This window comes from Lottia gigantea, assembly GCF_000327385.1.
Source record: "Lottia gigantea unplaced genomic scaffold LOTGIsca_61, whole genome shotgun sequence".
Classification (NCBI taxonomy): Eukaryota; Metazoa; Mollusca; class Gastropoda; family Lottiidae; genus Lottia; species Lottia gigantea.
Window position 1 is genome coordinate 876899 of NW_008710086.1, and position 24334 is coordinate 901232.

The 24334-nt window shown below is 32.4% G+C and overlaps 2 protein-coding genes across 2 annotated transcripts; one reads left to right on the top strand and one right to left on the bottom strand.

Annotated features, from left to right (window-relative positions):
• Window positions 1-1871: 1871 nt before the first annotated feature.
• LOTGIDRAFT_220339 (hypothetical protein) lies at window positions 1872-12297 on the bottom strand (the record flags this gene model as incomplete). The annotated part of the gene is made up of 8 exons (XM_009064255.1): window positions 12273-12297; window positions 9839-10199; window positions 8352-8487; window positions 3736-3903; window positions 3274-3383; window positions 2745-2795; window positions 2266-2401; window positions 1872-2039 (listed from the first exon to the last, which is right to left on the bottom strand). Exons 2-8 carry the CDS (start codon window positions 10141-10143, stop codon window positions 1872-1874), a joined length of 1074 nt encoding a protein of 357 aa, XP_009062503.1. The 5' UTR covers window positions 10144-10199; window positions 12273-12297.
• Window positions 12298-13955: 1658 nt separating this feature from the next.
• Window positions 13956-19664, top strand: LOTGIDRAFT_220342 (hypothetical protein; the record flags this gene model as incomplete). The annotated part of the gene is made up of 14 exons (XM_009064256.1): window positions 13956-13996; window positions 14261-14336; window positions 14767-14855; window positions 15010-15123; window positions 15455-15580; window positions 15865-15989; window positions 16206-16290; window positions 16811-16918; window positions 17100-17177; window positions 17722-17799; window positions 18115-18275; window positions 18650-18791; window positions 19214-19381; window positions 19617-19664. Exons 1-14 carry the CDS (start codon window positions 13994-13996, stop codon window positions 19662-19664), a joined length of 1401 nt encoding a protein of 466 aa, XP_009062504.1. The 5' UTR covers window positions 13956-13993.
• Between the last annotated feature and the right edge of the window lie 4670 nt (window positions 19665-24334).

A 24334-nucleotide genomic window follows, 5' to 3' on the forward strand; every position in this document is an offset into this window, starting at 1 on the left:
ACAATCCTTCTCAGGAATCAAGAATATTTCAAATGAAATGATATTTTAAATAATAATGTTTGAATTTTAAATATATTGAGGAAATAAATGTTTAAAATTGTTTGTGAAGAACTGGCTAATAATATATATAATAAGTGAAGGTTCTGTCTAAAGAAAAATTCATCCAATGTGCAATAAATCATTAGAAGACCAAACCTCGAAATATTACATTTTTGCTATTAGTAACATCTTATACAATCTTGTAAAAAATATGAAAAATGTTTAAAAATATTACAGTTTTATTTTTGTAATGGCAGTAAAAAAATTCTGTAATTATAATCACAATACTGTAATATGAGACAATGGGATTTCCATATAAATTTTTTAACCCTTAAATTTTCAATAATGTTTAACGAAATGATATGAGACTGTCACAGTTTTTCGCATTTTTTACATCTAATTAATCAATGAACTTATATTATTGACAAATCTGTATTTTTCATTTCCTGATTATTCACATCAAATATAACAACCCGAAGAAAAAACATGAAAATAAAAGTCCAAATGTGTATTTGAATCTGTTAGATAAAACATCAGAGGTTTACTTATAAAAAATGGCAGCAAACAATATGGAATCCCTATGTTAATTAATTATAATTATATTTCATTTTTCTCCTTATTTGGATGGAATGGATTTAGACAGAATCTGATAACGCTGCTCTTATATATAGGAATAACAAATTATTGTAATCTTCAGAGACAAAACTCAACTTGATAAAAATATAATAACATAATAATAGACAAAGCACTTTTTGAATCAATGAAAAAGGTTTAAAATACTAACGGCTATATAGCTGACAATTGGAAAAAACTTGAGTTTTACATTCTACTTTCACTAACTTAATGGCTTCATGCCTTCCAGTGTGCAACGAGGGAAAATGTGGCCAGGGTAGGGAACTAGCCTACTGAATATCTTTCTGGCATCAAAATTCAGACCATTCATTTCATAAAACTGTTTCTATGACAATTTTTATATCAGATTTAAAAAAATATGCAAATATTTCATTGAATATTACAGTGAATGTCATCAAAAATCATCAATTTCCAAAGATTTCTGTCCAAAATGTCCAATACACAGTCTCTACCCTATCTCTATATACATTCTTCTAAAATATTGTTATACTTCTAATATACGTAAAAATAGTTTTTATACAAAAATTTATAAAATATAAAACTATGTTATGAACACACTATATGTTGTCGTTTCTTTCATTTTATAACTCTACTCTGTCCTGTTTGTTTTTAAATTCTATAGATTAATCATATATCTTTGATACGATCTTCTGTAACGTTATTAATTACCAAAACTATTGACAATCGACCAGTTGTATGTTTCTTTTCTTTATCAGCTTCTTTGCTTTTTATTGAAGACATGACTTTCTCTCAAATGTTACAAACTAACACACAAACAGAGTTTAAAATACAAATCCAAAAATGCTAAAATAAATAGCTCACAAGTCCACCTTCCTTTATTAGTCACTTAGCCGAGTTCCATTAAAATTCAACCAAAAAACGTCAAGTGAATAGAAATACAAATATCCTGCTGTAATTTCTGTATTTTTATATATTTCCACCTATGATACAGAACTCAGCACTTTTTATTTTATCATAACGATCTAATAATGTCAACAGGAACCAGCTTGACAGCTGGATATGTTTTCCAGCTCCAAATGTTTATTTCCTAACTGGGGTATCTGACAAAGTTTTGGACTGTTATCAACATATAACCTCATATTGACGTAATATCTCCAAAAAAGTCAAGAACGCTACTAATGTGTTTTGGTACTGAGCTCCAGTCAAGTCAACAGGCCATATTGACCAGCTCCGAATATCTATTTACTAACTGGAGTATCTGATCTACCGTCTGTATCGAAGGAGTCAGTCTCTGACGTGGATAATGAACTGGAGGTACGGAAACTGTCTATATCGTCACGGAAATAACGATGATTCAGGGCTTCTCGTGCGCTAATTCTTCGATGAGGATTAAAACATAATAATTTCTGAAACAAACAAAAAAATTTAATAACTTTCATCTATTTATTAATGTAAATCGGGATCAAGGAATATCGTATAATTTAAAAAAAAAAAGCATTAATATCACAAAAAGGTAAGATAGCATTATTTGACATTTTTGTTCAATTTTAGGACAGTATCAATGCTCATGTTTTATGCTTTGTGTCTTACACAGTACCAAAACTTCTCTAAATATCATCAACCTCATCTCACCTCTAATAAATCCTTGCCAATAGGATCAATTTCTGGGACGTATTTCTCTAGAGGTTGTGGTGGACGTGATCGGAATGATTCCCGTGGTAACGAAACATTCTCTGGCCATTCTTCTTCTGACGGTAATCCTATTAATCTAAAAATAGAAGAAAAAAAATGAGCTCCAAATAAAATTGGTTTCAATCATAATCTTAGTTTGTCTTCATTCAATTCTGAAACTTTTCAACCCAGTTTATTACATAAATTCTCAAAACCATTGATTATTTTTCCAGCAAATAAACACGTTCCTTGAGAAGCCTAGGTTGTTATCCTCTTAATTTCAAGCTGCTGACACATGTTTAAGATACATAATCCTCATCAGGACAGCTAGTATTGGTAGGTCTCTTGGAGACTTTTCACATTTTGAATTATCTTGAGAATATCTGTTGTATTGTTTAAAGAATTTAAATCAGATAAAATAAATGTATTTTAATACTCACTCAAATATTTTACGAAGTTGTTCAACATCAGACTGCCCACATAATAACGGTCTAGAAATATAGAATATTATAATTAATTATAGATCCTAATATCATAGGAAACATCAAACCTTCTAGGAATTCTACATAGCTAAATTAATATAGTCTAATACAATATGCTTAGATATTAGATTGAATGAATATTACCAGTACGGTTTGTTAAAAAACAAAATATTAACTCTATATCTCAAAGCTAGTTTATATCTAGGTCTCTTTATTTTATATCTCCGCCAGTGCTTTACAAAGGAACTTCTTCACTCTTAATACAATACTGTTTTAAATGTATTAAGCAATAGAAAATGACGTTAGGCTGGTGGACAAGATTGTAATATAAAGGCTAATGACTCTTCTCCTTGACAAACATATCGCCATGGTTATTCTTCAACCAATAAGATTGAAGCTCGTAACATCAAGTCTAAATACATTATTAAATATAAACTCAGTGGTCTGGTGTTTCTAACAAGGCAGGGCATGCTCAGGTCTCTCTTACCTTCTGTTATAGAGTTCAGCTAGAATACATCCACAGCTCCACAAGTCTACAGGCGTGGCGTATTGTCCCTGTAATAAAACTTCTGGTGCTCTGTACCATAGTGTCACCACCTAAAATACATCTTAAATACAGGTAATTCTGATAACCAACAGAAATCCACTTATAACTGTTATATCCTTTCAATATTAGTGACCAAGCTACCAATGGGTAGACAACTGCTGAGGCTGAATTCAAATTTTGGCTACTCTATGGTGGTGTCATAATCGCAAGCCTCTCATAGAGTGTCTTAGAGGATTCTCTCTAGAAAATTTTAGAAAAATGAATTTATTTTGTGCATTCTGACACATATTTTGGAGACATTAAGATTTGTTGAAAATAAAGTGGGGTACAATTGGGGATGCAAACCATTTTTCTAGGGGACAAATGCCCACCCGGTACCCCCACTGACTTCAGGTTACTTACCACTGATGTTAACTGCATGTGAAAACTATAAATTCTGGCCAGACCGAAATCGGCAAGTTTCAGACGACCTTGACTCGTAATGAGAATATTTTGTGGTTTTAAGTCACGATGTACAATACGATGGGCGTGGAGAAAATCAACACCGTTTAATAACTGTAACATCAGATCCTGAAAATAGATGGATACAAATTCAGAGATGTGGACCCTCACAATAGCCTACTGTAGCCTGTAAAAAGCTGGCATGCCAATTCTGATGTTTCTGTTCAGTCAAGGGCAATAACTTATAAAGTATAAAACTTGAAGAAGTTAATTTGGAACACATTATGTGGATGAATGAATTTCTATAGATTATTTGTAACTTTCCTTCAGTGTATTACACAAGAACAATGACCTAAGAATGAATTACTCAGTCCGGTAATTAGCTTGATTAAAATCATCTCGTTAACTCTACTATCCATCTTCTAATTAACAAATCAAACTTCATCCTCGTTAACGAGATTCCTGTAACAGACTTTGACCTTGTCTTGGAATCAGTTTGTCTGCTGGATGAATTTTAGTTTGATTTCGGAAATAATAAATCTAAGGCCTGTCAACTGCAGGCTGTGAATACAAAAGAGATATCTTTGAAGTTTGAAAAAGATTAAGCTTTCACTGCTGTCTTAAAAAAATTCCCCTTATTCCACACTGCATGATGTTGCCTATCTTCATTAGCCCAAGGCATAGTAGATGGAATATTAAACTCAATTTCATTTCATTTCTTAAACAGGTAAGATGTTAAAGGAATTGTAAAGATAACGTCTCTAATTACAAAATATCCTTATGACTTAAGGCTCTTCACGATAAGTGATGCATCAAACACTCAAGTTTTAGTGGAATTCCAGAGCCACAGATATCTGATTGAAAATTGGAATGGTGCAAATGGATTCTGTCAGTGTGCCAGATATACATAAAAAATTGAGAAAACCTTCATAGATCTTTTTAATATCTGTGTTATCAAGGAGGACGAGGTATAAGGACATACTATTTCAAAATTATATGTGTGTATGAATATTTAACTTGATCTTTTATTCCTGATTATGTCTCTATGTCTTTCTTTTAAACAGCAAGATTTTTCTTATAAAGGTATATAATGTGACCAAAGTACTAAGGTTTTAATTCTACATTATTTTATTGACAATGTTATTATATATCTAACCTCACGTTAGTAGTCTCATTGACCTTTAACCTTTGACCCTAAGTCAATCACACCAAAATCAACAAAGAGTATCATATAACAGAGTAAATCTATGTTCAAATATTGTTAAGTTATATCACTATATCACTCTACTAGTAATAACCCAATCCTTTCATACCAATTCTCAATGTCATTTTATTAAATCTAAACCAATAGAAATTTGAAGAAGCCATTGTCCAGATCTGTGCCTCGTTAATTCACTTCTTCTATATTTATTCTATCGTGTACAGTCTATACCCAACGTAGAACATACCTGGCTAGGATCTGTTTACTCCAGACCACAGAACCCTAAAAAGCTTGAACATCTATAATCTGTTCCCAGTTTTAGCCACATAAACTTTTTAAAATCACTTTAAATCTGTTATGAGAAGATTAAAATTCCAGGAGATAAGAGAGAGTTATTATAATAAAATCTATTGATCTATTATCAATATGTGATATTGACTAAAGAATTAAATAGTTAGTCTGAATTATATTATAATCTTAATCTAATCTAACATTAAAAATACACGCTTCACTTTTTATATTGGATAATTCATTTTTTTAAAATTCTTTATTTAATATTGGTCGTCTTGAATCGCTGAGAAAATTGTGATTGACCTTCGTTAAGTTGAATATCCTCTCAGACAAAGCCGGAAAGTTTTAGCACAATCAGTAAGCCTGATACAAAATGGTTTTAAGAATGAGATATGTCTAAAATATTATTCAATCTCTAAAATAATTCCCCGTAAAATCCAAATAAATATGTTGAGCAAATGTACAAAAATTTCAAACATCAAACATGGCCAGTAAAAGATTGAATTTCCTTTATCAATTAAGTCATTACAATACACAAATATTTAATAAATATTGAACTATCCCTTATTACTCATAATAATTTCGCATATTGAATTCTTCAAAATAATTTAGTACACCCTTGATTAAATATATCACCTACATCATTCATCGTACAAAGTTTGAATATTGGATACCTCATATAATTTAGGTTACCCCCCATATGTTAATGACGTCACCAAACAATATCAAAAATTCAATAATTTGAAATAATATAGGGCATCTCTTGACATTTATAATGTATCTTAATAACGTCATTAAACACAAAAATTTTAAAAATTCAATAAATCTATGACGTTTTAAGAGATCAAATGATCAGGCAGACGGTCATAAATTCATAGTAAAGTTACGTCAATTATCAGCTATTTCTATTGATATCTATATAATAATTACGTAGTATATGATATCTGATATCTGGATATTGTAAATTATCAATCAAACTTAACCCACAAACAACCGGCAATGACCTCAATTATAACACTTGATATCTTTATAAAGGGTAAAATTTAATTTACTAAAAATTAAAAAAAAAAAAATTATCATAATATGATATCTCGACTTACTCCAAATTCCAAATTATTAATCAGAGTTAACCCAGAAACAACGTGCATTGACTTAAACTATAAACTTGATATCTTTATTCTAGTTCACTTATTTTACTAAAAAAACTTCAAATTATATCACTAGCTATTGGGTATTATGTTTGTCAACTTGACATCCCTTTTAGAGAGTCTTCCTATAGCTTAGAATGATTTTACAGTTTGTCAACATAGCTAACAAAGTTCATTTGGTATTTAGGTTTTTCAACTTGATATCCATTTCAGAGAGTCCAAATGGCTAATAAAGTTTATTTGGAATAAGATTTTCAACTTGATATCCATTTCAGAGAGTCCACATAGCTAATAATGTAAATTTGGTGTAAGATTTTTCAACTTGACATCCCTTTTTCCAGAGATTCCACATAGCTTCTAATGTAAATCATCAAAGTGCACAATTTCATCGGAAATGTGCAGATAAACCAAGCTCTACTTTGTTTGGTTTTCAGGTTTATAAATTGGAAGCCACTTTCATAGATTCCACATTTCAATAATATTAATATTTCCATGGAATAGGTTGTCAAGGTGACAATCAAATTTACAAATAAAAATTCCTCACAACATTGCCTCTTTAAAAATTATTCAGTCATACAAAATTCAATCACCACTTTTTAAAAGATTAAAAATATTGAAGAGCAAGCTTGAGTGTCATATTACCAATTTAAAATATTTTAAAGACAAGATGAAAGGATTGTGGGGTATTAAATATCAGAGATCAATACTGATTGAATCAGATCAATTCTAGTGAAAGGTTTTCAATAAAACATCAAATAACTTCAAACTGTTCTACTAAAAATATACACTTGTACGTCACCTGTACTACTGAAAAAATATATTAAAATAAAATTTCATGTCCTAGTTTTCTGCCCTGGTTTGGGCTCTTGATTATAGCTAATGTCCTGAGTGTGCATGTATTTTATGCTCTAATTTTCTGAGAAGAGTTAAGAAGCCAATGAAGACAGCCAGCAATTGAGGTGAAATTTGTAACGACAAGCATACACCTTGAAACACCAAATTTGGGCCAATCTCAGGCCCGATCAATTTTACAGATTGAACCTGGAACTTAACACTGAATTCAACAATTCTATTTTTTTGGTGAAAGATAAATTAAGGAAATGAAATTAATTCCCTAATCTTAGAACTTAAAACGTTTTTCCCTGTTATTTATCAAAATCAATCCAGTAAAATCTGAGTATTCATTCATTCATTCATTGATTAACTCACTCATTCATTTGCTCAGTTGTTCAAACCTTGATTCATTCATTCATTCAATTGCGCAATCATTCATTCATTCATGCAATCATTCATTCATTCATGCAAACATTCATTCATTCATTTATTTATTCACATACACACACCCCTAACCATTCAAAGGTTTACTGCAATATCATTACAGTATTATATTCATTCATTCAGAATTCATACCTCAATAAAATAACTCCCACTCAGTTTAAATTTAAGTTTTTAATTTTAATATATTTGACCTAGATTATATTTTACTCATTCATAAATCAACTAGTAAAATCTTTATAGTATAAAATACTCGTTCATATAACATCTTTTATAAACCATGTCGTATTTCTGAATCAAATATTACTTATTACTTTAGAGATAGACCGAAACATCTGTTTCTATTCCAGCCTCTGATAACTATTTGGAAATGAAATGAAATGAATGAGTTTTACATCCTACTTTTCTGCACCATGTGGGCTAATTAAGATGGGCAACGCCATGCAGTGTGCAATGAGGGAAATTTTACCACAAGGGCCGCATTAGCCTGCTCTTTTTCAATTCCCAACTGTCGAGGGATCTTTAAATGTGCACAGCCTGTAGCACACGGAACCTTGGTTTATTGTCCAATCCAAACAACTAGATGTTTTTTCCATGTCAGCCACTCTGACCTGCAACACTGACAGGGGGAAACCAGGATTAAAAAAAAAAGAGTCACCTACCCTGATTCTATCTGGTCCCAGCCCTGGGGACGAACATCTCTCGAGATAAGTAGCGAGATCCTGGTCGATATATTCAAACACTAACAATAATCGTATTTCTGTTTCTGTTAACTGATTGTGTAGAACATCCAGTAACCTGAAAACAGTCAAATATATAAACGTTACTCGTGTTGTATGGCAGTATGGTTTGTGGACGGAAACCTTAAACCATATTTCTGTCAAAAATTCTGTCAAATTTTAGCTGTGTGATTGTGTTAACCTGAAAAAAAAAATAGATAAAAAGAAATAGACACCACTCACTAGATGAAGATTTAGGAAAGAGGCCATTGAAGTTTTAAACTAAAGCTTAAAGAGATTGTAATGAGGTTTTTTAATATATTTTTGTGTCTGGGACACTCTTGGCATCATTTTGCACCATTCCATATTTCAGTCAAGATGTTTTGGGATCTTGTACTTAAAAGACAGGATTACTTTCTTATTGTTTCACTCTCCACAACCTGTAGAAAGTTGAAATATTCCAGTAATGTTCACAAAGAAAAACTATGAAATTAAAGTCATTCTTTAGAGAAAGGAAGAATAAATGCTTGACCTTTTGAAGTGGTCTAATTTGTTACAACAGAACAACGTTACGTTGACATTTTATGGTGGAAATATTTCAATTATGTAAATAGATTATTTTAACTTCTAGAGGGTTCACACAAGTTCAGTGTTTATTACATTACTACAAGGACAAGTTGTTATTTTAAAGATTTTGTATTTTCACCTTTGGCGAAAAGGGGCATGGATGAACCCCACCATGGGGGACAAAAATCCAATACAATTAAAAATCAGCTTAAACAATTTTGTTTCATTCATTTTCTTGTTTTGTGTGCTTTAGATTATTTTTTAGTTTTTTTAGTTTAAGGGTTAATTGACTTGAGTACACTGTTTTTACTTTTTCTTTACCCTTCAAGCCTCACCCAAGCTCAATCGGTTTTTTTTTGCCCCCCAATCTCCATTGTCCTACTCTGATATCATAAATCATTCAATAATCAAAAATATTTAACCTTTAACCTTTTATATTGCTCTACATTTCTACAGACCTCAATAGAAATATACAGTAGTAACAATAATTACATTCTTATAACTTATAGTTTGATCTGTTTTAAAGAGATTTAGTCAGGGCCCTAGCCTAGCCCCCTTTCTTCAATATACTCTTACTCTTGATCAAGACATTGGGTATCAACCATCTTACCATAGACCCTATTGGAAGGCGGAATTGCTTTTTATTTAATGTTCTTCATTGCTATTTCTTGATTCTTAATTCTAAATTCTTATCTCTTAATTTGCACGCTTAATTCAACATCCCTCCTTCCTTAAGACCCAACAGTCAAGAAAATTGGAATGATGCAAATCAGTGCTATCAGTGTCCCCAATACACATGAAGAGTTTCGAAAACCTCTTTGCAATTCCTTTAACATTAAAAATCAAAATAGTTGAGTTCTTACCTAACAATGTTGGGATGTTCAAATTTTTCTAGTTGTTTTAATAACGAAGTTTCTCTAATCGCACTCATCGGCATTCCTTCCTCCGTGTTCTGAATTCGAATTTTTTTAATTGCCACAAATTTTCCGTCATTTTTGAGGTCACGACCTTTATACACAGTTCCATACGCCCCGTTTCCAATCACACCTACTTCCTCGTAGTTAGATTTTTCATGGCTGTCTCGTCTTCGATGTGTTTTGGTTGTCGATGACGATGATTCACCATGGCTACTACCATTACCATGGTATTTAGTAGACGACGTCTTCATGACGCCTGTTTCTGTTTATTATCACGTACAAATCATTGAGGCTGTTCACTTGAAATCTGAAAAGTAATGGTCATTACAATTAACAGGAATTTAATGTACAATGTGGAATTTGTACCAGAGATGCCGGACTACTAGTTGTAAATGTTTTAAGCCTGACCTTCACAGCATAACACAAAACATTTTTACTTCATGATGAACTTTACAGCTGAATTTTGATAGGAATTGTATAAGAGAATGAAGCTGTCGTAAGTTCCAATAGCAGTTAAAATGGTTGCAATTGTAGCAGCAGATCTGATAGAACTGGAGACAAGTTTGCTGCAAAAGAAGGATTTTCAGTGTGCTGGACTATTTCTGCATCGTTTACAGAGAGTCCACATAACTAATATCATTTTTTCTCTCAAATCTTCAGTTTCTCTTTCAATTATATCATGAATATCTGTGATGTACAAAAAAAGAATATTCAGAATAAATGAATGAAAGACATGTTGGCATGAGAAAATAGGGTCTTCCTTTCAGAAAATAATAACTGGGTTATTGAAGAGAGGTATATCATTATAAAGGTAAAATATTTGGAGAATGTTGGAGTAAAACTTACAGATGACAATAAAACAAAGATAAAGTATTTATAACTTTAAGTCAAGTGAAATTTATGACTTTTCACAACATTTCTTTAAAGTTATAGTCAAGAGAGATATTTTGCAATTCTGACAACAAATCTAAACAGAGAGTTATCTATATTATTGCAATGAACCGTAGCTGAAGTAGGGATTAAAGTCTTTACATGAAAGACTGGCTTGCAAGGCCATAACGCAATCCACGTTAAAATGATGCCTGTTAAAATGATGAAAAGGCAAATCTGGAGGATTTAACAAAACAATTAATAAAATTCTTAAATAAAAGTTATTTAAAATGTAAGGGATTTGTCTAATTTGTCTCCATAAGGTTACATCCCTGGCTTGTAAGTATTCTACCTCAAGATAAAGCTGGCTGTAAGTGCTTCCTGCAGTGAATAAATATATTTGTTAGAGATAACTTTTAAAATTTCTTAAAGTAATGCCTTACAAGTTTACAGTACTATATTAGTTGTATAATGACTTTGTATTGATAAGAATACAAAGTTGTATTGTACATTTAATATAAACATACTTCCCTCTTAGTAATTTCTCCCAAAAATATTCAATTGACATAAAAAATATTGGGTCAGTTCAATTCATTGACTTAAACATATAGCTTAATAACAATAGTATAAAGAACTATAATATAACAATGTATAACAATGTATCTATATACCATAGGTTATTATTCTTATTGACAAGACTATTCCCTGATCATTATTATTGTATTATTATAGATAGTCTAGTTTTTCTTTTATTATATTCATTCTACTTTATTCTTCAACCAAACTTTTAATTCAATCTCAATTCAAACTGAGCTCTATCAGCTGGTACAGTAAATATTTAAATGACTGAATCCATAAAAATATTTAAAACCAACCTTTGTCCATTTAACTTGTATTTATTCCAATTTAAATCCACTATTTCATCTGTCTAACAAATATTCCGATATCAATGCCTGTTGTCTTAAAAAATATACGTCAATTTTTTTTTAAAGGTCGACCACAGTTTGTTTTATAACAAAATTTATTCCACAACCAGAGCCTTTAGAGAGGTGGTCCATAAACTTTTTCAAAGAGACCTTAATCACCTTAGTGCTAAATTTGACAACTGAATTCTTGCCCTTTAATGTGTCCTTTAAATCCGTTGACCACACTCAACCCTCGTAGGTCCGATATCAAACGTAGGTCCGATATCATACATCTAAATGATAAACAACTTTGATTTAGTTAGCTCTATTGTAGTTACACTAGCCAAATATTCAGATCTTAATGCGTCCACTCTAGTCCTTTAAAACAATTTAAATATCAAATGTCTCAATGATATTTAAATATATATATATATATACATCAAGTTATTGGAATATTGGTTATGACTGTACTAAACTACGCCTACTGTGAATCATGGTCAGATTACTAGCAGGAATGGGATGACCTCATAAATACATTATTCTAATAATTCTTAATTCACCCTTAATCCTAATCCCTTCCTAATCCACTAACATTGGGAACGTACCTCGAGTAGCACTACTAATACCACACCACGACTAAACAGCATGGTAGTTGACTGGTTGCTCCGCAGGGTAATTTTTATTTACTATACTGTATATCGGCAACCACTGACCTTTGCTTTACATCAACCGGCGTCATACATAAAATTCCGATTTGGATTTTCATCACATAATTGCGATTTGTAAGAATTATTAGGTATTTGCGATTCCTAATGGGTATAAATCTATTCGCTAAATTAAATCGAAACAGAAGATCCAAATATAACGAAAATACAGAAATTAAAATTCCTTTAGTGACGCCGGTTTTTGTAAAACCAGTGAGTGAATTTGTGTCTTTGTGATTATCAATGAGTAAATTTGCTACTCGTGCAATTTCCCGCCGTTACTCCGGAATGGAGGTCAAAAATCCACAACTGAAACCTCGATTACATCCATTCATTCATTATTAATTAATTAAACCCTTAATTAGCTAATTAGTATAATCAAAGTCAACTTACTGTGTTTATTGGAGATGGAATTCGACTTTATTTTGTCCACGTTTGGTTCGACCACTTGTTGTTTAATCTCCACGACTGTCAGATCATGTGACCTACATTCTCTCACATTTCATTGGTTTAAAGATAAAAACTCCGCCAAACTTAATCACAATATTTCCCACTTTAAATCTGACTTTTAAACAATTTACTTCCATTCATCTTTCAAATATTTTGTTAAAAATGAAACATTCCGTAAAGGGATATTTCCCCCTATTTTTCCCGATTTTCACAAAAAGACCGATTAAGATACGATACGTCTCATTGAATGGAATAATAATGATAATACTGGACCTCCTAAAGCAAATTGTAGGTTTCATATTTTGGGGTCATTATACCCGATCACCGTGTATAGGCCTATCAGACAGAAACATCTGCCTCTATTCCAGATGGCTATTCTGACGGATATTGTTCCAGTTGACAGTTTTCAAATTATCCAAAAGAGGCTGGAATAGAGTGAGGTGTTTCGGTCTACGTGTGTATATAATAATCAAATATTAAACTTCTAAGTATTTATAAGGTTACTGGACAAATAGTTTTAAAATGACTTTGCATTGAGTTCGTTAAGAACTTGCACGGCCATTGATACTTTATCCCTAGCCAGTGGCTAAAAAATAAAAATAAATAAATGACTTGTGGAGTCACAATTTTGCCCCGAGACCCCGGGCTAGCTAAGGGCCTGCTTTAACTTACATGTAACTGTCTAACTAAGTTTATTCATTTATAACCGGGTATATATCGTTGTCCAAATATCTGATTTACTAATTGTAACCGTACAACTTTTCAGAATTACTGGCCAAGTTCAAAAAGCCTCGGAAATCGAGAGAGATGGTAAGTTTATGCCACTATGTTGGCAAAATGTCCATTGTTTTATTAGCCAATCAGGCACACAAAATTGTGAAGTAGGGTTTAAATTCACATGATAAAACAATGTGAAAATGTGACCTATTTAACGGATTTTCTCACGTGCAAACTTATCCCAATTCCCGCTGAAAGTCTCATAACGACAACCGACATTTTTAACGACATTAAATTTTTATTTTCGGTAGATTTCTATCCAATTAACCAGACTGAACTTTCTGTGGTCATTTTAATTCCATTTAAGACTGGATAGTCATAGCTACACCGGAAGTTTATACTCCTTGTTGAAAATTGTTTAGTTTCGTCTGCAAATTCTCCGATAACGGTGAATTATGGTGAGTTATGTTTAAATTCTGGAGAATCGTGAATTAACGAAGCAATCCTCCATTTCTGCGACGTATCCAGAAAATATTTTTGTGAGTTGACAGTCAACAGATCTGGGCAAACAAGCAAGGTTTGTTAAGGATAAGAAGATCGAAAAGTGTCATAAATTTCAATATTGAACTAGTGATGACATTCAAGTTTTGGTTTATGATAATTTATTGTTATTGCTAAGGTAACATCTTTGTAAATAAATTGATTTATTTCTATTTTTACAGGCGACAAAAGAAAAGATCATGTCTGCTGCAAAACAATTCATTAACTACATTAACAAGACGCCTTCCCCATTTCATGGTAAGTGATAGATAGCTCCACAGGCTCTGACTACTGACAGATAATTTTGACAAATTGTCCTCTTGGAGAGGGTCAGAGAAAAATGTTACTATGCAAAAGGAAAAACAAAATTGAAAGGATGTATCCATGGGTATTGGTAGAGTTGTCAAACCAAGGTCTTGTTGGATATATCACTTGCAATCGTATGCTAGAGGATTGCTCCAACCTAGTTAGCCTTTACGGCTATAGCAAAGATCAGTTGAAGAAATTTGAATTCCCAGGGAATGTCTCTCTTAGGTCTATTTGAGTTGTGGTAATTGTAAACAATTAAAGAAAGAAAATCTATTCTTAGCCACGCAAACAATAACATGGTGTTGAAATGTTAGTAAGGTATATTGATAAAGATATAGTATAGCCAACATTAGTGTAATTTTATGCTGTATATTTTCAGCTGTAGATGAACTTAAGCAGAAGTTATTAAAGGCTGGTTTTAAAGAATTACGGGAAACAGAACACTGGGATATTAAACCATTGAATAAGGTCAGATACATAGTTTATTATTGCTTTTCATCAAAGTTATCTTTCCTCATTATTCAAGGTACTGGTAGTCAAGACTTTGTTTTCTCTGTAAAGTATGGTTGATTCTTTCTTTTTTTGTAATTTTTTATTATCTAATTTTTAATGCTTATTTCAGTATTTTGTAACGAGAAACCAGTCAAGTATAATAGCCTTCGCTGTCGGTGGTCGATATCTCCCTGGTAACGGTTTCTCTATAGTCGGAGCTCATACTGATAGTCCATGTCTAAAGGTAGATAACTCTTGTGTAATAGATTATCATGATAAACTTATGTCATTTCAAATTTATTTCTAATTGTCAACTATATATTCAGTTTATAAGCTGGACGTAAAATAAATAATTAGACAGCTACATACCTTTATATTCTATCAGATGATAAAACAAAGTTTTAGACTACGAACTATGAACTATGTGGATTCTCTGAAAGAGATGTAACATAAACAAACAATAAATATAGTAAACGATAGTAGCTTTATAGACTCTTAACAAAACTATATATGAAATAAATAAACAATATTAGCTATGTGGACTCTCTAATTTAGATGACTATAACCCTTTCCAGGTTAAACCTATATCTGGTAAAGTAAGCTGTGGATATTGTCAGGTGGGAGTAGAGTGTTATGGAGGTGGGATATGGGGAACCTGGTTTGATAGAGATCTTACTGTCGGGGGTAGAGTTCTAGTTAAGGTAGGTATTATAGTTTTTAATTCTGATGCTTGACTTTGTTTCATACTGAATCTGAAGGGCTTCTTTCCTCATTATTCCAGTCAACCTAGCTGTAAAAAGGTGTGGATATTCACCGAAAGATCAATGCAAAGAGATTTGACCAAGAACCAGCTGGTAGACAGAATGCTTGTTAACCTAAATTGATATCCTTGTAAAAAAAAATGGTAGTTTTTTATGTTCTTGGACATTATGTAGAGGTATCCATCTAATATTTTGGTCATCGTTCATGATATTTTACATTTCAGAATGGAGATAAGATTGAACATCGTTTGGTTCACGTTCAACGACCAATTCTTCGTATACCACACCTAGCTATACATCTACAACGAGAAATGAACGAAAAATTCTCACCAAATAAAGAGACCCATCTGTAAGTTTTGTCATGTTCGGAAATATTCAAGTTGAATCCAGTTTGTTGTATACTTGAATAATATAAGTCTTGTCTCGAAATGCAGAGGGCGCTGCTCAGTTGAGACAGATCTGAATTTACATATTATACAACACTCTGATTAAAAACTGTCCAAAAGGCCTCATTTGCTTCAAAAATTGTTCAAGATTTTCATCCTTGAAAACATTATTTTTGCAGTTGTCCTGTTTTAGCAACTTGTGTACAGACAAAATTACACGGAATTGAGAAACCTGAGGATACTAATACACCAAGTATACTACAGGTCAGTAGTTATTTAAGGAATGAATGTGGATCTTGTTATCGTTATGGGGAAATAAACGCCTTATTGTCACGTGACAAACTACAGTTATTGGAAAATAAACGCCGGTTTGGCTAACTGGTTTATTGAAGGGGGTGATAGTAGAAATGTAAATATTAAACCTTAGTTTATATTTATTACTATATTAGATAAAAAAAATTCAAAAGAGATTTTCTAGTCATTTTATTCATATCGGACATCCTTTTTCTTTTACCACTATTCAAACCAAACAGTATTTGGTTATAATCTAGTAGAACTGATACCACACTTCATGTTTTTGATGTAGCTAGAAAATCCCTGTAAGAAGATTTTCGATTTTTATGTATATCAGGACTATTAATAGCTTTTATTTGCATCCTAATTTTTAGTCCAACGTCTGTGATTCCTGTAACTATAGAGATTTTTAAGTGTACCTGACATCTTTTTATTGAAGTTAAGTTTTTGAGAAAAAAGCTTTGTCTGTTAACATGTATTATAATTTTAGAGTGAGAAACACACCCCCAGTCTGGTAATCTTACTGTGTGAAGAATTATCAATACAGACGGAGAACCTGTTAGATTTTGAACTGTGCCTAGCTGATACCCAACCTGCTGTAAGTTAAAATCAAATGGAGTTTAACTCCCTACTTTTTGGCCTCTAAATATGCCAGAAAAATTCATGCAAAATAAATTTATGCTATGTGACAGCATAAGCATTTAAGTTATTTCAAATATCATCCTGAGAATTATGTTAAATAAACAGATTTGCATTAATGTAATAAAATATTTTTCAAGGCATTGGGTGGAATATTTGAAGAGTTTATTTTCGCTCCAAGATTAGACAATTTACTTAATGCATACACAGCAACTTTGGTGAGTATTTTACTTTTTTTATAATGATTACTCCTCATTATGACAGTACAGGTATTTGGTTATTGCTTTATACTCTTGTTACATTGTTATTAACCAATTCAAAGGGATGTATTCATCTAAATATTTGCTCATTTTGAAATGTGATTTATCTGTAGGTTTAGAGAAATTTAACGGAGTGCAGAAGTCAAATTTTGTAGTCGATACACATTATTCACGCCTTGTTTTTGAGACACTGAAAGCGAGGTTCATAACGCAAATTACCTCATCCAATGATTTTAATAATGTAAAATATGATTAGTTTTGACTTAGTGGGTCGTCCTTTATATTACGAGGAAATCATTTTCATTTTTTTGGCATGGACTCATGAGCTTATGAGACGAGAGACTAACATATATTGGTTGTGTAGGTTTATATCCATGAGAATTAATTTCTAATTTCGGAGCAATTCGTTAAAGTATATCAGAGTTAAAATTATGTTAATGTACGCAAAAGAGGATACAGTTTTAATCCCATTTTACTATTCAGTATAATTTCATTGTTTCAGGGTCTGATAGAATCATGTGATGCCAGTTTAGAATCTGATACCAATATCAGAATGACTTGTCTCTTTGACAACGAAGAGGTGATTATTACTTTTTAAATTTTTTTTTTTAAATTAAATGCATAAGCTTTTGGTTTGACAAGATTTGTGTTAAATTGGTTACCTTAGAAACAATAAGATTTGGATTTTTTTCTAAATTTTAAATGCAGTGTGCAATGGGTGTAATTTTGTCAGGATAGTGGCTATCTTCTCTTTTACGATTTCTAAGGGTTGAGGGATCTTGAACGATCACCTTCTATAGTACACAAGGCCTCAGTTCACTGTCCACAATCTGAAAACAGGCAGGATTTCAACTATTGTTCACTTGGTATATTGAAATTATTTTATCTGTATTAGGTAGGGTCACAAAGTGCCCAGGGGGCAGGGTCTAGTCTACAGGAGTTAGTTTTGAGACGGCTGTCCACCTCTACTAGTAATAGTACAGCCTACGAAGAATCCATACCTAAATCTTACATGTTGAGTGCAGACCAGGCACACGCTATTCATCCAAATTATTCGTGAGTCGATGATTATTCATAATATAGCGTACACAATCCTAGACATTAAATTCGATCCATGTTTGGTAGTTTTGAGAACTGTAACTATGACAAAGTAACGTAAAACTTTTGGTATCAAATTCCATCCATGTATTGTGGTACAATTACTGAAAATTTTATAATATCCTTGTACCACACACAGTACCAAAATACAGTTGAGGGGCAGTCTGAATATAATGAGGTTTGTGTAGAAGGGAAAAACCTACCCCTCAACTGTATTATGGTACAGCGTAGATGCTCTGCCAGAGTCCCATCTGTATATCAAGATTTTTGCTGAACAAAGCTCATTAATTAAAATTATAGCTAATTAGCCAAATATTTAAATTTCATTCTAGTGAGAAACACGAGGCCAATCACCAGCCTGGATTCCATAAAGGTATTGTGATAAAATTTAACGCTAATCAACGATACGCTACCACCGCTATAACTACGGCCATATTGAGAGAGATTGCTAGGAAGGTTGATGTACCAATACAGGTTTGTATTTAACTTTTCCTGTCCTGTCCATTTTATTTGCCATTTTCCATGGTAGATTTTGGTCCTGAATATATGTAAATAGTCTTCAGAAGTACTAGAAATGTACAAAAATAGCATAATTCCTTTCAAAAAAACCTTCAAACTAGGAATTTCTTTTCCGATTTCAATAGATGTATTTTCTATAAATGCAGTCTCTAGAAAAGACGAGTCATCTTTTTAACATTCAAACTCAGATAATTCTGGACATACATGGATTTGAAGGCTCAAATTTCGTGAACTGTGAACACATTACTAATTAGCTCAGCTAAAAAATTCCTTTTTCTGTGACAACTAGTCATACTGATGGTCCTTTAATACAGCTTTCCTTTCAGAGAATCCACAAAGGTAATATTCATCAGAATATGTAAATATTTTTATTTTAGGATTTTGTTGTACGAAACGACTCACCATGTGGATCAACTATCGGACCGATCATGTCTGCTAAACTAGGCATACCTACTATAGATATAGGGGCTCCCCAACTCAGTATGCATTCTATTCGTGAGATGGGATGTACGTCTAGTGTACAACAAGCTATAGACTTGTACAGAGTAAGTTTTAAACTCTCTATATTTTACAAGATTAGGTAATACCTTAAAGGGATTGTAAAGAGTTTTCTAATATTAAATGTGTCAGGTACACTGAGAGCATCCATGTTCACCATTCCACAGTCCGACGTCTGTGGTTCTTGCAATTCCAATTAAACTAAGTATTTTATCTTAAAATCTTTAATGGATTGTTCAGATGAGTTCATGAGGGATTACAATACTACTTTTATTATTTCAGGGATTTTTCCAGCACTATCCTCAAGTTTTTGAAAGTTTGAATTTTTAACAGAACAGATTGAGATATCTGAAAGATACAACTTTACACAAATCTTGGAATCAATATTTGTTTTTGTTGTTGCTTATTTTTGTATAGTGCTATATATTTATAATTTTTAATCACAAGTCTGAGTTATTACCCTATTATTAGTCGTAGCATTTTGTAATCGGAAGTATATCATCTCAGCTTTTCCAAAACTTTACCTACTGTTCCACCAATTCTCAATTTTAAAATTTATCTAAATTTCACATACATGAAATATTACCACTTCCAAAAAGATTTTACGAAAAACAGGGCCGTCATTTTTGTTGGTTCGTTTCTCAATTATGAAAGATGATCGTTGATATACTGAATAATGTCAAAGAGTTTGCTCTATAAAAATCATTAACAGGGTTCATTTATGACCTCTTGTTGCAAATTGTTCGAAGAGTGTATATTTAATCACTGTGTGTATACCAGTGATCAAATTGTAAATTTGTTATGGATTTTTTGGGTAATATTTTGAGTTTTGTTATCACTTAATTTTAAATATAATGAAACGTCATAAAGCATCAGTTAATATTGAATTTGTTATTTCTTCTTGGAGGTCATCACATCGTCATCTCAACACACGTCTTGATCACAGTCCTCATCAGCCACTTTTGGATTTGGAGATTTCCTGTGTAGAACTATAAACCACTCAGTAGCCTTGCCGTGAAATAATGAATAAGGTGAGGGGCAGAGCAGGGGCCACAATATTCCTGGGGGGCACAAGCAATTCTTTCATTATGTAAATGATAAACAATTAAAAACCGCACACCAAAGCCTCGCCAGCCCCCTCTTTTCTGGGGGGCCTTTCACCTGCCAAGTAGAATTGTCCCTGCTATAGACGTCTAACCAAACAGAGTATATCCAAGTATATCCAATAATATTTTATTTACAAATAACAATGAATATAATGTTAAAATAAAATATGTACACGGTTAGCTTCAAAAATTAACATGGGCCATTAAAAATAAATTTGAGGTTTACATTTCCGCTTATTAATATTATGATAGAGATAAAATATGACAAAAATATTATGAATTTAAAATCTGAAAAAATAAAAAGAAACTCGCATTGCACAAATTGGTATAAACTTTTATAATTTCAGATTAACTTGAATACAATTTATTTTTCGCTAACTATTATCAAGTAATTTACATCAGTACACCAATTAACTTTTACAATATTACCTAAATTATTTGTATTCCAATTTTTATTTTAAAATGAAACATTCATGTCAGACTAGCTTCGCCGGACGCCAAGTAAGTTTTGAATAACATGTATTATGAATACAATAAAGAACTAATTTAGTTCTGAACATGAGAGTAATAGCTCAGTCGGAAGCGAAATGGATTATCGTCTGCTAGGCGATTAGGTGCAGTGGGTTCAAATCCTCCTCAAGGTAAGAACAAAAATTCTGATGCCTTTACCAGTGTTTTCGAGAGTCTGTCTGGTGTCAGCTCTCGCACGAATACAAAGTAGTAATGAACACAATGTAAATAGCAGTTAAAATTACAATTAATTTGACCCAAATATCAAATGGATTTCTCATGTTTTTATGTTTAAATTGAACCAGGAAGTGTATAATATATTTGTAACTATAGATGTACCATAAAAATAAGTCCAATATTTACACAATATAATATATAATGCTGATATAATATGATGCTATAACCAAACAAGATGATTTCATATTTATACTTGAAATGGAAAAAAAAATGAAATGAATGGAGTTTTACATCCTACCTTTCTGCACCTTGAAGTGAATGTAGACATATTGATTAACTTGGGGACCATATACTCAAAATATTAAAATCACAAGAAATTATTTAGGAAGTACATAATGATAATAATCTCTTACAGAGTTAATAAACCTGCATCTTTCTTCAATTTCATTTAAATGGACATCCAAAATTATTATTTACATCACGGTCAAGGTCATTTCTATGGTTACAGTTGCTATGAAAAATTTGAATTCTTTACCTCAGAGTTTGGATAGACAATTAACTATAGGTAATAACAAATCTGGTCTGGTCTTAACTTAAGCTTTTCTACATCTATCAACCCATGGAATGATAAATTCACTACTTTATCCCTATTATATATTTACAAACCAGCCCGATAGACTCTGGGCTAGCTACGGGCCTGTTACAACACATTCACTGAATGAAAAAATTTTGATGTTCTTTATAGAAAGCCTAAATATAGCACTGTATTCATTTACTGTTCAATTTGAATTTATACATATAACAAAAATCAAATTTTGGGTCAAAGGTAACAGAGGTCAAGGTCGTTCTATATATGTACAAAGGAAACGTAAGGTCAAAATAGAATGTTAGACAAATCATAACCTTTATGCATCTGTTAGCTAGGGTCAAGGTCTTTCAGTATACCATGGGTCAGGTTCAGGGTCAAACATACTTAAAGGTCAAGGTTAAACGTAATTAATAAGCAATTTTGCACCAAGGCAGAGGTTAGCTTATTTATATCAATATCAGTCTATATACAAGAGAACACAACGTTGGAACTCCAGCTTTGATTAATACAAAAGGTCAAACAGGGGTCAAAATATTCAAATCTACAATGACAAGGTCACTTATACTATAGGTGTAATCTAAAGATTGGGGTTAAGGTCTTTAGGTCACGGCCAGTCTGTCTTTAGGTCACTGTCAGTCTGTGTTTAGGTCAAGGCCAGTCTGTGTTTAGGTCACTGTCAGTCTGTGTTTAGGTCACTGTCAGTCTGTGTTTAGGTCACTGTCAGTCTGTGTTTAGGTCACTGTCAGTCTGTATTGGGGTCAAGGTCAGTCTGTGTTGGGCCTTCGTCAGTCTATGAAGGGTCAAGATCAGTCCATGTTGAGGTCTGTTTTGGGTCGAGGTCTGCTTAATACAAGGTCAATTTTACAAGTTCTAAACATTTGAGTCAAGGTCAGAATGTAAGGGTCAAGGTCAGAGTGTAAGGGTCAAGGTCAGTATGTAAGGGTCAAGGTCAGTCTTGATGGGGTCAAGGGTGTTTAATATACAACGGAACATCAGGATCTGCGTAAATTCTTAAATGATCATCACTTGAGGACGGATTTGATTCTCTTCTTTCAAACTGTTGATGATTAAATATAGTGGTTCGACCGCCCTCGGTTTGTTTCTGAAAATTATAGAAAATATATTGAAGGATAGGTACAGGCTTTAGAAAGAATAATTCAATAATTTAAGTATTTTTAATTAAAGTAATCAATTTCTTTCAAATTTCTCTGCTGGGACTAAAACCAGATTGAGTTTTGTAGCAATGGTTGCTCTGGATTCAATGAAATAAAAGATATTGCCAGGCAAGGTAATATACGCCCACTGGCAGCTTTGATTTTAAATAAAAATATTTAGCAGTACAGTAGCAATCACCAGTATGAAATATTCAACCTTCAGTCATACACTTCTTTTGAACTCTTTAGGGCGATACTGAATGATATTGGGTGATTACGAACACTCACACCAAGTTTTGTCAAAATCTGTCAAGAATTGTGTCTTGTAGAGTGTTTACGAGCAATTGAGGACAGACCGACGGACCGATGGATGGACATGGGTGACGGCAATATACGCCCCCCATTTCATGTGGGCGTATAACAAAATACCATTCAAATTAATTAATACTTTATATCTTTATTAACTGCACGGTGTTTTGAGAGAGTCTCAATGAAAGCACGTTAAATCCAGTTTTTCATCTTGTATAGGGGAGTAATGTAAATTAACTATAATACAAGGAATATTGTTAGAAGTAAAACAGTTAGTTCATTCAGTGAAGGTAGGTGAGGTGGAGGGCAGAGAATCATCTTTTTAACATCTTTATTTTTCAGCAAATCAGCATGCTGTCAAATCTTTAAAAATGGATGGAGATGATTTTCAAATTTTATTTTTTGTCTTAAATCTGACTCTGTCCTTACTCATACCATGCATTCCGAGTTCATTTCCTCTTAAAAAGGCATCAAATTTTAGAAAAATGAAATAGAGTTTGATGTTTTTGTAGATCAGACAGTAAGGTAAATATCTAGAAGATTAGATCCCTTCAGACAATGAATATTCAGATGTGATTATTATTCTGAAAACCATCAATTCATGATTAATATTCACATTTAATATCTTCTTCAGTGATGATAGTTTTTGGATTTTTTGTGACCTATTTTTATTCATGCACATGCATTTTGGCATTTCTATTTTTAGATACAGCATGCAGATTCATACATATATATATCAAGCTTGTGATGATCAAGTGCGATGCGATATTTGCCCCCCGACCCCACCGACCTTCTGAGCCTGAATGTCAAGGTCAATACTAGAATGTGTACTACCATTTTCCATCATGGGATTATCCTGACCGTTCAGGGAAGCTCGCGGAATTCCTTTAAACGACGAATATTCCTCCATATTTATTGAGCAATGACGGGAACTCTTCTTTCGTTTTCTGAAAAGAAATAATAAATTGCCAATTATAAATAGTGTTTTAAGGTAGTTGAAGTGCCAATAAAATTTACGAACCAAGCAGGATATATTTCAAGTTGAGTTTATATGCTATGATATTTCCAAAAATATTTCAAATTATTTTTATATAATAATTACAGGTTGGAAAGTGTGTCTAATCTGAGGGTCCCACTAGATAACACAAGGGTTGT